The sequence below is a fragment of the Littorina saxatilis genome, linkage group LG1, assembly GCF_037325665.1.
Source record: "Littorina saxatilis isolate snail1 linkage group LG1, US_GU_Lsax_2.0, whole genome shotgun sequence".
NCBI classification, from domain to species: domain Eukaryota; kingdom Metazoa; phylum Mollusca; class Gastropoda; order Littorinimorpha; family Littorinidae; genus Littorina; species Littorina saxatilis.
The window spans coordinates 19,268,139-19,283,716 of NC_090245.1; the positions used below are offsets into that span (position 1 = coordinate 19,268,139).

At 38.8% G+C, this 15,578-nt stretch overlaps 1 protein-coding gene across 1 annotated transcript in view; it reads right to left on the reverse strand.

Annotated features, from left to right (window-relative positions):
* The window catches only part of LOC138967526 (ankyrin repeat domain-containing protein SOWAHC-like), a 32,174-nt gene extending 20,260 nt beyond the window's left edge, over positions 1 to 11,914 (reverse strand). The window contains exons 1-9 of the mRNA XM_070340136.1: positions 11,767 to 11,914; positions 10,147 to 10,208; positions 9,371 to 9,808; positions 7,217 to 7,378; positions 6,177 to 6,236; positions 4,893 to 4,994; positions 4,385 to 4,411; positions 2,547 to 2,636; positions 767 to 769 (exon numbers count right to left, since the gene is read on the reverse strand). Of these exons, the coding sequence (XP_070196237.1) occupies positions 767 to 769; positions 2,547 to 2,636; positions 4,385 to 4,411; positions 4,893 to 4,994; positions 6,177 to 6,236; positions 7,217 to 7,378; positions 9,371 to 9,808; positions 10,147 to 10,208; positions 11,767 to 11,887 (1,065 nt within the window). The 5' untranslated portion in view covers positions 11,888 to 11,914. The remainder of the gene's footprint in view (positions 1 to 766; positions 770 to 2,546; positions 2,637 to 4,384; positions 4,412 to 4,892; positions 4,995 to 6,176; positions 6,237 to 7,216; positions 7,379 to 9,370; positions 9,809 to 10,146; positions 10,209 to 11,766) is intronic.
* Positions 11,915 to 15,578: the final 3,664 nt, after the last annotated feature.

The following is a 15,578-nucleotide window of genomic DNA, read 5'->3' on the forward strand; positions in this document are numbered from 1 at the left end:
ACCCAGAATCACACACACACACACACACACACACACACACACACACACACACACACACACACACACACACACACACACACACACACACTCAAAATGACACACCCGTTAGGTGACACACAAACACACACACACACACATTTTCTCTCTCTGTCACTCTTCCTTCTCACACACACAGTAAACTTACCCCCTGTTCAGCATCAACATGAAAAAGACACAACAAAGAACCATTTACTGGTATGAATGACACAGAAAAATGTACTCAGCATGACACACACAAGAATATTACTCAGTATGACACAGAAAAGAACTGTAAAATTCACATCATATTTAAACAACAGTAAATAGGACATGATATCTATCTGCAGAAGTTACTGCACACGCATGGCATTCGAGTCTACGCCCATGATGAATTTAACTGCAGCAGTTACAAAGTTCTGAAAGGACACTGATACATAAACATTCTAAACCTTAAAATATCTTCAAACTGTTTAACTTTTAAGACTGATATAAAATATGAAACCAAGAATGGATACAAGAGGCATGCAAAGACAGCATTGTAAATAACAGTGGCAACATGATTATTGTGTAGAGCATGCAGAGAATGGTTGGAATACTTTGTGAATAAGAAAACAACACATTGAGTTTGATTGTTCTCGAAAAAAAACCTTTTCTTCCCCATTTTTTCTCTGTTTCAACTTGTAAATATTGAATAAAGTTTTTAAAAAAGGACCCCAAAAAATCAGCAGAAGCACAAAGTCATACTTACATGCTGAAACCACCAAGAAGACAGTGCATCAACATGAAAAGGACACAAAACAAAAATGTTACTCTTACAGTTGCATGATGTCTGAAAAACTCCTACAGCAGTCCCTCTCATGAACGGACACCCTTGGGCCATAGCAAAACTGTCCGTACATTGCAGGTGTCCGGTCACGGGAGGGGTGACCACACCACCCCCTCCCCCATACACTCACACAGAGACACACAAACAACAGGATTGAGTCTATGCTAATCACTTCTTGTGGCTACTAAACAATAAACTCCTAATACTTCTTTAAACGTTCTGTAAAAATGATTTGTATGAAAAGTGTTGAAAAGAAGAGATAAAATAAATCCTCAAGGCAGTGAACACACTCACCATGCACTGACATACGAAAGCAGCCACACAAACACAGCACAGAGGAGCGTGTGCAGATGCTTTGCAAGAATAAGCTTGAAACCCAGTTTGAATAAATAGCAGCAGATAGAGCTGCATGTCATAATCATGTAATTTATTTTCATCTTGTCTGGCTTTATTGACTGCATGCCGATCATGTGGCATGGCAGTGACTTTTCACTCTTTAGTCGGAAATACACTGTACATAACACAGCTCCCACTCTCCCTCACTAATGCCTACCCCAAGCCGTGACAACTGATGCTTGGAAATTGTGTGGAAGAGTACACCTCTCTATTTCTCTCCAATGCTCTTCCTGCTGACAAACAGTGACACCGGACACCCCACAGAGTTTAGCCAGCTACCCCTCCACCCCCCCCCCCCCTCCCTCTCTCTCTTACTCCCTCCAGCCATGTACTGTTGGGCTGTGGCCAGAGAGGTCAGCTCCAACTGTTCACTCAGAGCAAAACCAGTTGACTGTGTCGTAACTTTTGACACAGCAAGACAACTGAAGGGTTCACAGATTAGGCAACCGACTCACTGGTCAAGGCTGAGGGGAAACAAGAGTATCTTGTCAATGAAAGAGGTTACACACAGACACACGATGCTGAGAACTGTGGCCGGTTTTTCACTCTCTTTCGCTCAGGACCTTCATCGACTGTGGTTTCTGTTGTTTACGTCCAACAGACAAGAATAAAGAGCACAGTGCAGTTTCATGTTGGCATCTTCGCATGTACTCCACTCCTGACCAAAACTACCCCCCCCCTCCTGATGGGTACAGGTGCACTCAAGTTACCAGTGACTGTCGTCACGCCATTGTGGCTGTGATCTTTGCACCAAGAGCCGGACTGCTCTGTTATCGATTTTGTTGTGGTGAAAATTGGACGATGGTCTGTCCGTACATTGGAGGTATGACCTGCTGTTGGGACCGAAAATGAGTGTCCGTGTCCACGTTTTGCAGGTGTCCGTTTAAGGGGGGGCAAATATAGAAGGAAAACACTCCGTGCCGAGCAAATGTGTCCGTACATGTCAGGTGTCCGCTCACGCCGGGGGCCGTACATTGCAGGGACTGCTGTACTACATTATGAGTATTTTCAAACAATCACTGGTATAGACATACAATAACACATCAAACAGTCACAAAAAAAGTAATGTTCTGAATTTTAAATCCAAACTCATTTTCTTTGGATCTTGTTCAACCTCCTAACAGAGTGACTGCAACATTTAATTGGTATCTACATCAATAACAAGTGCCCTGAAGTGGTAAAATTAAATAGCAAATCAATGTTACTTCTACGATCCTCTCATACGCACCTAGAAGTAGCTTGCTCTGTAAACATGACACATGAAAAGGTAATCAAAAAATTAAATAAAAGGCAAAATACTCCTTACCGATCTTTGGTTGACGTTGACACCAATTTTGTTGGCCAGCATCTTCACAACTTCTGGTTTGCCAAACTTGGCTGCCCAGTGAAGTGCAGTCTGGAAAATTAAAAAAGTACAAGTGTGTCAACAGTATCTGCGACCAGGTATGGATCCTCCCACAACTTTCACAAATTGCAATCCAAAAATCAAATCAAATAAAGTACCACTAGAACCAAGCAATTAGAGTAAACATTATTTTACACATAATGATACAAAAATACCTCTTACAAGCACTCCTGTTAACATTCAACAAACAATGCTACTATTATTGATACAGTGTTATAGTTGACCAGGATGCCTTCACAAAACCCCCCGCGGGTTAGGGGGAGTCCCATATTGGTTGGGACGAGAAAGAATTTACCCGATGCTACCCAGCATGTCGTAAGAGGCGACTAACGGTTCTGTTTCTCCTTTTACCCTTGTTAAGTGTTTCTTGTATAGAATATAGTCAATTTTTGTAAAGATTGTAGTCAAGCAGTATGTAAGAAATGTTAAGTCCTTTGTACTGGAAACTTGCATTCTCCCAGTAAGGTAATATATTGTACTACATTGCAAGCCCCTGGAGCAAATTTTTGATTAGTGCTTTTGTGAACAAGAAACAATTGACAAGTGGCTCTATCCCATCTCCCCCCTTCCCCCGTCGCAATATAACCTTCATGGTTGAAAACGACGTTAAACACCAAATAAAGAATTCACAAAAGAAAGATCTGAAAAAAACAAAGGGAAGTAAGCGCTCTAAATGCATAACCCATCTGTAAGAGAGTAAGTAAGACTTATGCGGAACCAGTCTCCTGGCAACTGAGAAGATAACAATCATTGAAATGAACAAGTGACTGGTTCCGCAAAGCTCTCACTTACTCTACCATTGCACAATGTTGTGAGCATTTTCAGTGCTTACTTCCCTTTGTTTATCAGATCTTTAAATAGCGCTCTGCCTCATATGTTTAAGATTATCACGAAGCAAGGAAAAGAGAAGTAAACCTCACACAATACTTACATACTGTGATATCCAAGAGAAGAGATGAACCATGGATGCAAACAAAACAAGACCATTAGTTAGACAGATTATACATGGAATTTTGACAAATTATTTCACATCATAAAATGAATCTTAATTGCATTATCCTAGTTCATGAAATCCACTAAACTCACATCTCAGTATACTGTCACCTATGTCAAATTAAAAAAAATAAATAGAAAAGGCTTTGAAAAAGAATATTCACAGTAATCAGAATATAAATTATAACATAATTATGTTCATTTGCACACACAAAAACAATCACACACACACACACACACACACACACACACACACACACACACACACACACACACACACACACATATACACATGCACACACTTGCACACACACACATATATGCACACACACAAGTAACTCACCCCCTGTGTGAAGCATCCAGTGACGGTTGGAGACAAAAGAAAGAAACCAGAAAAACCATTAGTTCAATTCTTACAAACAGTCAAAATAAAAACAAAGTCAAATTAAATGTGAATTCATCATCCAAGAGCTTTTTTTTTTGTAACTTGTAAGAACGTGAGTGAAATGCGTCTGAATGTGAGAGGTGCTGTATGTAGAGGAGAGCTTCTGAATCTGAAATACAGTACAGATTCATGATAATTGAAGAAATTATGAGACAGACACACTTAATTAATGAAACACACAGGCAGAAAGGCACAAGCACCCAGATAGTGTCACACAGACATGCATGCACACACACACACACACACACACACTCACTCACATACACATGCTCACATACACATACATACTCACACTGGATCACAAAGTGGTACTTACATTTGCTATGTCCTGAAACAGTCAAACACAAAAATACACTGTTAAAATCAGTGTGAGAACAGCAATGCATGCGTTCAAAATGACTTAATACAGTTGTAACAATGAGGGTATTTTTATGGTGCGAGGCCTACAATAGTAGTTAGAACCTAAAACACGTTTAGATAGAATATAAATAAACTGGTAAAACAGAAAGAGAAGATTAAGACTGCTGGCAGATGGAAAGTTCCTCATATTTTTTCTGAAAATCTGTTTTCTGCATGATTGTTTAAATCAGTCAGAAAGGTTTGCAACCTAGTCTCACCAATGACCTTCCTTTGAGAGCAAGATGTGCAACAGATTCATTCATCTGTGAAAATGTCATTCATAATATTCTATAACTCATAAAAATGTCACAGAAACGTTTGACACACGAAGAGAGACACAGAGAAAGAAAGAGTGAGAGAGAGAAAGAAAGAAGAGACAAAAAGAAAGGAAGAAAGAGTATGGCAATTACCTTGACTTTGGCCAAACGACCATTCTTTGACAGCAATTTGTACATCTCCTGGTATTCCGCTGTGGCACTCACAAGCATCCATTCCTTTTCTTCTGGTGTCAGCTGAAAACGAAATGAATTTATACGGTCTGACAAACTGTAATTAACTAATATCCACAGAAACAATATTCCTTTAGAAGATTCCAGAACTGACAAATGTTTGGATGATTCTCCCACACTCTGGCACATGAACATAGTAGCACTCAAGAGAATTTACACTGTCATACATGTATCATTTTGCCCCAAAAAGATGACGAATAAAAAACAAACAAAAAACAAGATGAAAACAAAACAAAAACAGGAAATGAACTGAAGGAGGGAAAAATACACATAAAAACCTCAGACAGAAAATTTCATTCAGACATTCAGAAACTCACACACAGACACACACGCTGGCACTCAAACACACCACACAATTGCACAGTTATAGATGCGCATGCACACGCTCACACACACACTCTGCACAGACACACACCTCAAGAACACAAATTCATAACCAACTAGCAGCACACACACCCAAAAGAAGAAAAAAAGTCAAGAAATATTCTGAGTAACAATTTTCGCAAGATTTCTCAATGGGCAAGGCAGAAGTGAGAAAGAGAGATAAACAAAATGTGAAATTATCTTGATGCAAGCCATCAAGAAATATTGCTTGAATACACACCAACATCGCTGACAATGTTTACCTTTCTCTCATTACATACCAAAGACTAGAAAAATGGAAGCATATCAGAAAAAAGACACAATGAAAATACTTTCAACAACCCTATAATTTAAACGTTCCAATGACCTTCCATTCTTGTTTTATGATTTATTAGCCCACCACCTCACTTTGTTATGACTCTCGTTAAAAATGGAGTGCTGGCGCTATGCAGGCATATTTACACACAAATAACACTGGTAAAAATTGAATTGACAAAAAATCTGAAAACATATCATCTCTGCATCTTTCATTCATTGGTAATGGTAGTCTGATGCTGTCATAAATATGATGTCAAAATTCAGCACAGAACCTCCCCTTCCCCAAAAAGTGGCTTTGTTAAAAAAACAAAAAATAATGGCACACATAATCAAGGGCTGCCTACTTTGAAAGAGAGGTGATTTTAAAAAATGTCACCTTGACAGAGCAACAAATCATACATGTTGATACTTCTTGAGCCACCCCTTCAATCATCCCAGCCCCCCCCCCCCCTTCCCCCCCACACAAACACAAATCAGATATTGAAAATACTTCAGAAGACTTACTGTTACATAGGAGGTTCCACCTGATGTGTGAGATTCGTCATCATCATCTCTGTCTTTCATCTGAAAAAAGAGAAACAGCACAATGTAAAAAATGTATGTTATTTACATGTTTTTCTAATAACCAAAATATGACATGGACCATTATTCTATAAGACCACAAGCTAAAAACGCAAATAACCTTTTTGTGTCGATCCATGTTTGTTACAATCCTTTTTCAACAATCCAATGCAAAGACTTGTCTCGTCTTGGCCAGCAGCTTACTGCTAGTCAGCCCTTGACGTCATATGAAGGAAAATCCAATGTTCAATCGATAACCAATAATTCAACATGCAATGGGTTCACTCTTTCCTTCTGTCCATTCACACCACAAGGCAAGACTAAGACCTGAGTGAATAGAACTTTTAGTTTTACAGAGAATATATGTTAAAATGAATCATATTCTTCCCCACCTCTTCACAGCTTCAACAAACTCACGCAAGCTCTTTTCCTGGTACAGTCGAACCTGTCTAAAACGACCACCCAAAAGTGGTACTTAAAGACAGGTGTTCATTATTGAAAGGTGAAGTAGATTACTAGATAGGAAAGAACCTGGTAGGTGTTTCTCGGCTTGGTCGTAAAGGACAGGAGGTCGTTGTCAAGAAGTGGTCGCCAGGGCAGTTTCGACTGTATGTGTTAACACACTGCCAGGTGTACAGAGTACTTTTGATCTGAATGTAGAAGTGTGTAATGCATGCATGCGTGAGAAGCACTATGCTTAAAAAGGATCATTTCCACAACCTCGGCTTAATCATGTACATTATATGCATATATATACACATAAAAGTATAATGATGAGTTATATTATATGAAGCCTTTTTGAAGGTGTTTTTAATACGACATGTACTTTTAATGTTATTACATCTTTATTGTGCTGAATTATCTTGCTATTAGTTCCAAACTAAAATTTCTCTCTACTGAGGTAATAAAGTTGTTTTGTATCGTATTAATACGGATATAAAAAACATTAAAAAAACCACGATTTACTAATCCTACATCTCCACCTTTTTGATCCGTGGTGCATGCAAGCGAACATCGCTCTCAGAAGAAATTTTGTTGAGCTGCTGAATTTTCTCCTTGATACTCAGCACTGACACGTTGCCTCCCTCCTCCTCCCCTGATCCAGACACCGCTTCTGTTGCTGATGACAGTGATCCTTGGGAGCCCTGCAATGGCAAATTATGATGTGAGATCTACACATGTTCATGTTTTTTGATGACAAACAATATTCACAACATTTGTTCAGTGTTTTCTTTCTATCTTTTATCAGTTTTTTATAAAGGCTATCGATCATTATGCAACTAAAAAAAAATTGGCAAAGGAATATTCTACAATCTCTGGCACTACAGCGGTACCTACGATGGAAGGATACCCTTGGGACCAGCCATAAGTGTCCCTACATTGCAGGTATATTTTGGTACAGATAATTAATTAAGTAGATGTGCAACGCCAAGGCACTGCATACCCCAGCGAAAGACAAACCTCTCTCTCTCTCTCTCTCTCTCTGTCTCTGTCTCTCTCTCTCCCTCTCTCTCCCTCCCTCTCTCTCTCTCTCTCAAACACACACACACACACACACACACACACACACACACACACACACACACACACACACACACACACAAACAGTAACACTAACACATGTGCACAAAATGAACACAAACACACACACTGCGCGAGAGAGAAAGACTACAGGGAGGCATGACGTCATGATGCATTAATTGACGTCTAAGACTTTCGACCGTGACGTATTCTTCTTACGCGAGCTTTATCCATAGACTTGGAAACTACGGAATTTCTACCCGTCCAAAGCGGCCTTGGGTGGCGTTTGCTGAAAAAATGGGGGCGACTATTGCACCCACCGTATTTTTGTTAGTATGGTCCCAATTTTTCGCTGCCCTACACGCCACCAGGCGTGAAAGGCAGTAAGTGGTCCCAATTTTTGGTGAACTTCCATCTCCAACTGTAGCACGTAGCCGGGCACAAAGAATCCTTCTTTATCATGTATTATTCGGTATGCACATTTCTCAAGTCGATTACAGTATAGCGTTCACGGGATACCTCCAGCTTCGCTGGGATAAACAAAGGGACTCCAGAAGGGGTCCTTTTAAGGGAGATGTCCTCTAATCACTTGGGCTATACATCGCAGATACCACTGAAGGTAAAAAATATCATTCTGCAAACAAGATACACACCTGTCCAATGGAGAGCATTGTATTCATAAAAGTCACGCACAAAATCTACTAATTCAATTATATAAATCAATAGCACTGTTTCAACTTCAAGTTTCAAAAAATAGCTTTTAAGGATCATCAACAAATACAAATAAACAATCAATGAACACTTCTAAAACGGTACATGGTTTCTTGCCACTGTGCTCCCACCCCTGTCCTCTCAGTCTTAGACTCCACCAATCTGAGTTCATCAGGTCTTCAAATGGAGGTGACAATGTGAACAGAAAATGTGAAAAAGCTGGGTGTTGCAGGATGTTGCTCCAAATTCATACCTTTCTTTCTTTCTTTATTTGGTGTTTAACGTCGTTTTCAACCAGGAAGGTTATATCGCGACGGGGAAATGGGGGGAGATGGGATAGAGCCACTTGTCAATTGTTTCTTGTTCACAAAAGCACTAATCAAAAATTTGCTCCAGGGGCTAGCAACGTAGTACAATATATTACTTTACTGGGAGAATGCAAGTTTCCAGTACAAAGGACGTAACATTTCTTACATACTGCTTGACTAAAATCTTTACAAAAATTGACTATATTTCTATACAAGAAACACTTAACAAGGGTAAAAGGAGAAACAGAATCCGTAAGTCGCCTCTTACAACATGCTGGGGAGCATCGGGTAAATTCTTCCCCCTAACCCGCGGGGGGTAAATTCACACCTATATAGGACAAATGTCCTGAGCTCTTCAGCATCAATAGCACATTTGACGGCTTTCAGAAATTTCAATAGGACATAAATTCATAATAATGTTTTGCAAAACGTCCAAAAATCTGAGAAAATCCCGTCTTAAAAAGGAATGAGTCTTATAAAAAAGGGGTTAATTTACACAGGTTATGGATAGAAAATAGGAGAAAACGTTGTCTTAAAAGGAAGGGAGTCTTAAATTCAGGAGTCTTAACATGAAAGGTTCAACTGTACTCTTCTTACCGCTGAAGCCAAAGATGGCGTAGACGATGCCATGTGCATCTTCTGTCCACCAGGCCCAACATCACCGGGCCTTGTAGAACTTTTCAGTCGCACGTCCAAGTTGTCATCGCTGTGAATCCTGGACATCATAGCACCGTCAACTCGGTCCCCCTCCCTTGGACCAACATCCCCACCGGCAGGGGGTTCGGATCTGGCACGAATGGCATCAGCAGGAATAGGTCCCTGCTCCATCGGCTGTGAAGATGGGTACCGGCTGACGTCCGGTTGGGAAGTGTAGGAAACATCTCTGGGCGGTTGGTACGGAGCTTTGGGTGGGGAGGGCTGGTCGATGGATACTGTGGAGGGCTGGTCGATGGATACTGTGGAGGAACGATTGCTGGATGATGAGTAGGCGCTTTCTGGACGGTGCTTTTTCTTCAGCACCAGGATTTTCTCTCCCTGTGACAAAAAACAATATAATCTGAAGATTGAAGAAAAACCAAACAACAACAGTTCTCACACATTTCAACCCTAATTGGTATTGCCGTAAACAAAAGTTAAATGAGTGAAAGTACCCCTTGAAGAGGTTACAAAGATCTTAAAATTATAATAACAATAGTGTTTTATTATATTTATGCTTTCTTGAACACACATACTCCACATAATTTTGAGAGAAAAAAACCATCACAGTAAAGACAAAATATTAGTAGTCTCATTCACAATCATTCAAATTGCTAAATCAGTAAATGGATGATCCCAATGTGTAGGTTACAAACAAAACCTTCAATGTTACTTACCTCCTCAACTTTTATCGTTGCCAGTTCATTAACAAAATCTTTGAACTTTTCTCTGTTGATACCTAAAAAAGCATAAAAACAAAAATATATTAAATTTCAATTTCAAACAAAGGTTTCTTATAAGTTATATTGAATCAAATCTATCAATCCTTTCATAGAAAATGTATACTAAGACTGGTGGGAGTTTCGCAGCAAAGTTTAGACATGTAGTGATGCGCATGCCATCATAAAACTAAAAGAAGATATCACTCCACCAGCAATTTTCAGTATTGGGATTTTTACCCATGCACAGGTTAACAAAGTGCTTCAATGTTATACTTGATATGTGAAAAACAAGTATTGGGACAGTGGTTGTTTATCTGTGTGTCTGTTGCTTTTCTTTCTATTTCTGTCTCAGTGTCTGTCTGTCTCTCCCTAAATTCTCTGTTGTGCCAAAGCGCAAGCGCGCAGCCGTGTAAGCGAGTGTGTGTAATAAAACACATGTTATAAGAAGGAAGTAGTCATTCATCAAGAATGATAAAGCTTCAATTAAAGCCCAGAAAATGACTGTAATTTGTAAAGGTTTAAGAAAAAAACAAACCATTTAAACCCCAGCGCAGCTAGCCTAGAATAAAATCACTGATCACGACCTTTGATTTGACTTTGACTTTGAGCCTAATTGAGGTCTGTCATTTAATGACATCACAGGGATGGCCAAATCAACCGCCCGTTTGGCAGGGGCGAGTAAAAATTCTGTCGGGCTAGTAGAAACCGTATGGCAGCTCGCCCGGTTGACCAGTGCCAGTGCCAGTGCCAGTGACAATTCTGGTCAAATGCAAAACTTTCAGTGGTACTATCGAATTTCAAATATAAACTTTGGGCAATAAGCCTGTTCATCGCTGACCACAACCTGGTTTTCTATCGAATCACCAGTGTTTTGTGTGTTTCTGACAGTGACAGTCACAATTTTAGTGTGTGGTAATGGTATGTACCGGGCTAGCATAAGTAATGTGGTGGGCTAGTGAATTTCTTGAAGTTACTCGCCTGGCTGGCGAGTGAAATTTGTGTTATTTGGCCATCCCTGCATCACAATTCAGGCGTACCCGTCCGCAGAGAGCAAAACTGCAAGTGTAACTGCAACGTATGACTCATTGACTCAATGACTGTCACTGTGTCAGATATGCTGTCCTAACCAAAATTCTGCAATCTTTACTTTTGTTGCCACACCTGGCGACTGTCTCTTTTTGTCTAAACGGCTGAAACAGTCCCTTCTTCTCCTTCTTCATACTTAGGAAATCCCTATACAATACAGGGCAACTAAATGAACTATACTCATTGGGCAACTGCCTTCATTCAGTCATTCACTCATTCGAGTCATTGGCCTGCCACTAGTGCCAGACCTCCAAATATGCAATAACACATACTGATAACAGCTAAAAAGTGGACGTTCTGACGCAGACCAAAATGGGTGGACTATACTGAAACTTTAGCGCTTTATTAACAAGATTTAGCGAGACTTAACATTAGTGACAATCACAATGACACTGGTGACAGAATCAGAGCTGCAGAAACGCGGAAGTGTACTTTAAAAAGCCTGTTCGTAAAAAGAGACGAAGTATTTTTCGTGCAAAAACGCCTCACCTTTATCATTTGGATGATTGAGGAAGTTTTTAAAGTATGTGACTAGCTCGTGGTTCCTTATTCGGCCGCCCCTTTCTAAAATACAAGCTTTGACTGCCTCGACATTAAACTCGGCAGCCATTTTCGTATTTTGTTGACCGTCTGCACCTTCTTGCCAGGAAAGCACATGAAGGGAAGTAAATGCGTAAGAAACCCGTCGGTAAGTCAAGTTAGTTCACCAGTGAAGAATAATTATGTGAAAATTGAAGAATTAAAAGAAAAAGAAAAAAGCTCACGAAGACTTGCAAAATTCAGTGGCTGTGCCTTATGAATTTTAGGGAATGCTGCCTTCCGTTTGACTGCACAGAGAGTGTGCTTACATAATATTACTGACTCGATTCCCTAATTGTTCACTTGATACTGATTTGCGAGCATAAACTTGGTATGCAGCTTTCATGATGTTGTAGAGTGAGACTCAGTATTACAAAATCATTTGAGACTTCGCGGCGACAGACACTGGTCTAAAATATGTTATTGTTTTCATCGTAAGAAAAAAATCACCATGCTAGTAAAGTTCATTATCAGTTTTAGTGACACTCAGGCAATGGGACCTTGTCTGTTTTCCACAACTTGACTTAATGTCAAATTACATCAAGTAGGTTAAGTTTGATATCTGAACATGAGAAATTACATTAATAATAATAAATAATAATAATAATAAATGAGCATTTATATAGCGCAACATCATAACTTTACAATTATCAGGGACCTATATAGAGGTCTATGCAATTATGCTCTTTGCGCTTGACACATTTAAAATTAAACCACAGTTATACAAGCATTTACATCTACATTTATAGTCAACAACGCTTAATTAAAAGCATACACCATCAACCATACATTACAAAAAATTCTTCCACTAACTAAGTAATAAAAACATGAATAAAATAGGTAGTGAAAACAAGGAAATACCAGCTGAATACCCTTAATCAAACAGAACATGTTATCAACAATTCTGAAATTTAAAATGTTATTATTCTGTCTTATTAATGTAATAATTGAAATTAAAAATCAAGGTGTGTGTTGTGTTGGTAATGAAACAATCACTTAGGCCCCCCCCCCCCCCCCCCCCCAAAAAAAAAAAGTCTGTTTACGGTAACATATGCCAAAAAATAGGGTCGGTAGGTCGGGATTTTTTTTTCTCCCAAAATACATATTTTTAAGTTATTTTGCCAAAAAACAGACTTTTTTTTTCTTCTTTTTTTTCTTCTTTTTTTCCCCAAATGCCAAAAAAAAGTTTAGGGTCGCGCGAAAAAATAGTGTCGGTGGGGATACCGTAAACAGACTTTTTTTTTTTTTTTTTTTTTGCCTTAGCGTTGACAACGACTGATTTTAGATGCAAATGAGGCAGACTTTACATTTTGAATAAAACTGGCTTGCATGACCGTGCAAAAAGGAAGCCGAAAAAAATAAAGAGAAAGGGAGAATGTACGTTCTGGCTCACCGATTCCGACAGACCCTAAATATTAACGCAAAATAGGCTTCTGGACTAAACTTTTACTAAAATGAAACATGCGACAAAATCAGAAAAATACTGCATAAATCCATACAAAAAAAATACAGTAAAGTAAGGTTGTTTTGAACCAATGCCGGGTCTGTCGGAATCAGTAACCCAGAACGTACATTCCCCCTTTCTCTCATACAACATTCTTAAGCTCAATACGCTCTCTCATTTACAAACTTTACTTCATATGTTCTTTCACTGTTAGAATTATATCTGATACATGCAATGTGACTGTCTAAACGAATAGTTAACTCTTTACAAGTGATTCTATTTTTACTTTTTCTTCCCGTCCTATTTGAATCCCCTTTTTTAAAAACTGCTTTTTCAGATCTTCTATATCGAGTGGCTTGTTATATTCAGCTCGTGTTTTTGTTTGAATACTTGCTTTCTTACTTTTGTAGTCATCAAAGTCTGTTTGTATCTGTTTGAATTCTTCGTCAGAAACTTTTGAATCTTCAAGTGCTTTACTGATAGACAGTTTTAGGCTAGACAATTTTGATGATGCAAGAGTGGAAATGGATTCGTGTTTTTCAAGCTTTTTCACAATTTTTTTCATTATAGCTGATGCTATAAATGATAAACCACCAACTGCTGCTGCGACACCACCTAGGATTAGAGAAACTGGAGTCCCTACTCCGGTAGCTAACAGAATTGTTCCCGTTACACCTGCAGCTGATGCAAGGATAGTAGAACCAGTGCTGGCATTAGAAAGGCTGTTGTAAGTTGTTGAGTACTTACGTCTAGCGCGAGAATATTTTTCTAATTCATCTTCTAGTTGTTTTTGTATATTACTAATGTGTGCCAGTCTGAATTGTTGACTTTCTGCTGCACTTTCATCAATATTAGGATAAAGCTTCACACTGCTAGTCATCTTTTTAATGCAAAATATAAAATATTTATCTTAATTCTCACTGGCCAGTGTTTCTGCTAAGCTTTGAAGCTGTTCATTGCTTAACACCTTATCTGTATAGTAGAAAGCAATCAAATCAAGATAAGTAAGATTAATACTTCTTATTTCTGTTAAATTATTTATATCTGCGTTAACAACAACATTTTGGTTTGACGTCTGTTTTTTTATTGTGTTAGAATCCTTTTGAACAGCAATAAATACTCTGACTTCTTCAACATTTAATGGTCTCCAGTTGAGATTTATTCCTCTCATTAGAACAGTGTTTGTGGTTTCTTCCCTTTTCCTGACAACTATATCAAATATCATAGTTGCATTCTGCCCTATTGGAAGCTTGGGTATAAAATCGACAATGGTGTCAGCGTCCTTTTCAACACTTTGTTTTCTGTGAATGAGATAGTTGTTCTTATGGAAAGGTTTAACTGCAACTTCTCCCCTGCTGTTAAACGCAGGAACAAGGCTAACAATTAGTGGTTTAGCATTGATTGACTTACGGAATGTGTCGTCTTTTCCAACAAGAGTGTATGGACTCACAAATTCAAACTTCATTTCCCAGTCAATCTTTTTCATAACAGGACTAAGTACCCATTTTTTATTCTGATGTTTCCACATGTAGTATATGTCATCGACAATTGGATCAGGTACATTAACATCACGGATTTGACCTAGTTTGAGAAATCTTGGTTTCTTTTCATCGTCGATTTCCTTTCTCTTGTAATGACCAGTGTCTGTAAACTCGAATGCATACACTGCACCAACTTCAGCATTGCTCTCAAAGTCGATAGCATCTGCTAAATCTTTCAACTCTATAGTTGAACATGCAACAGGATAAATTATTGTAGGTCCACTCGACATTTTAATACTCGATATTTTATGGAACTATTTCCAATGTAATGTTAAACAAACAATCAACTGGTTGTCCACTTTGATTTTTCAGATCAATGTGTAGGAATTCATGACACCCTTCCTCCAAGTCCTTGAACTGAAGTGTCTTAAATGTTGGCACGTGCATTTTACAAAAAGAGGCATCACTCGGTGGAAGAATCCTAAGCAGATCAGAACGCTGATCATTAAACAGATTATAGGATGTGTTAAGCTCTCTCATGTGAACAAACAGTACACTGTTAACATCCATGTCAATGGGACGTGTTCCCTTGTATATTTTTGTAATTCCAAGCATATCAAGGAGTTTGGTTGGAAACTCAAATGATCTGTTTACTTCTCTAGTTTTGGGCATAATAAGAGTAGCAATGAGACTTGCATGATTTAAACTCGCTGTAATACCTACTGGAGCAAACAATTCTTTCTCTAAAGTGCAGAAGTCATAGTAACCATCTTCTACAGAATGTGTTTTACCATTAA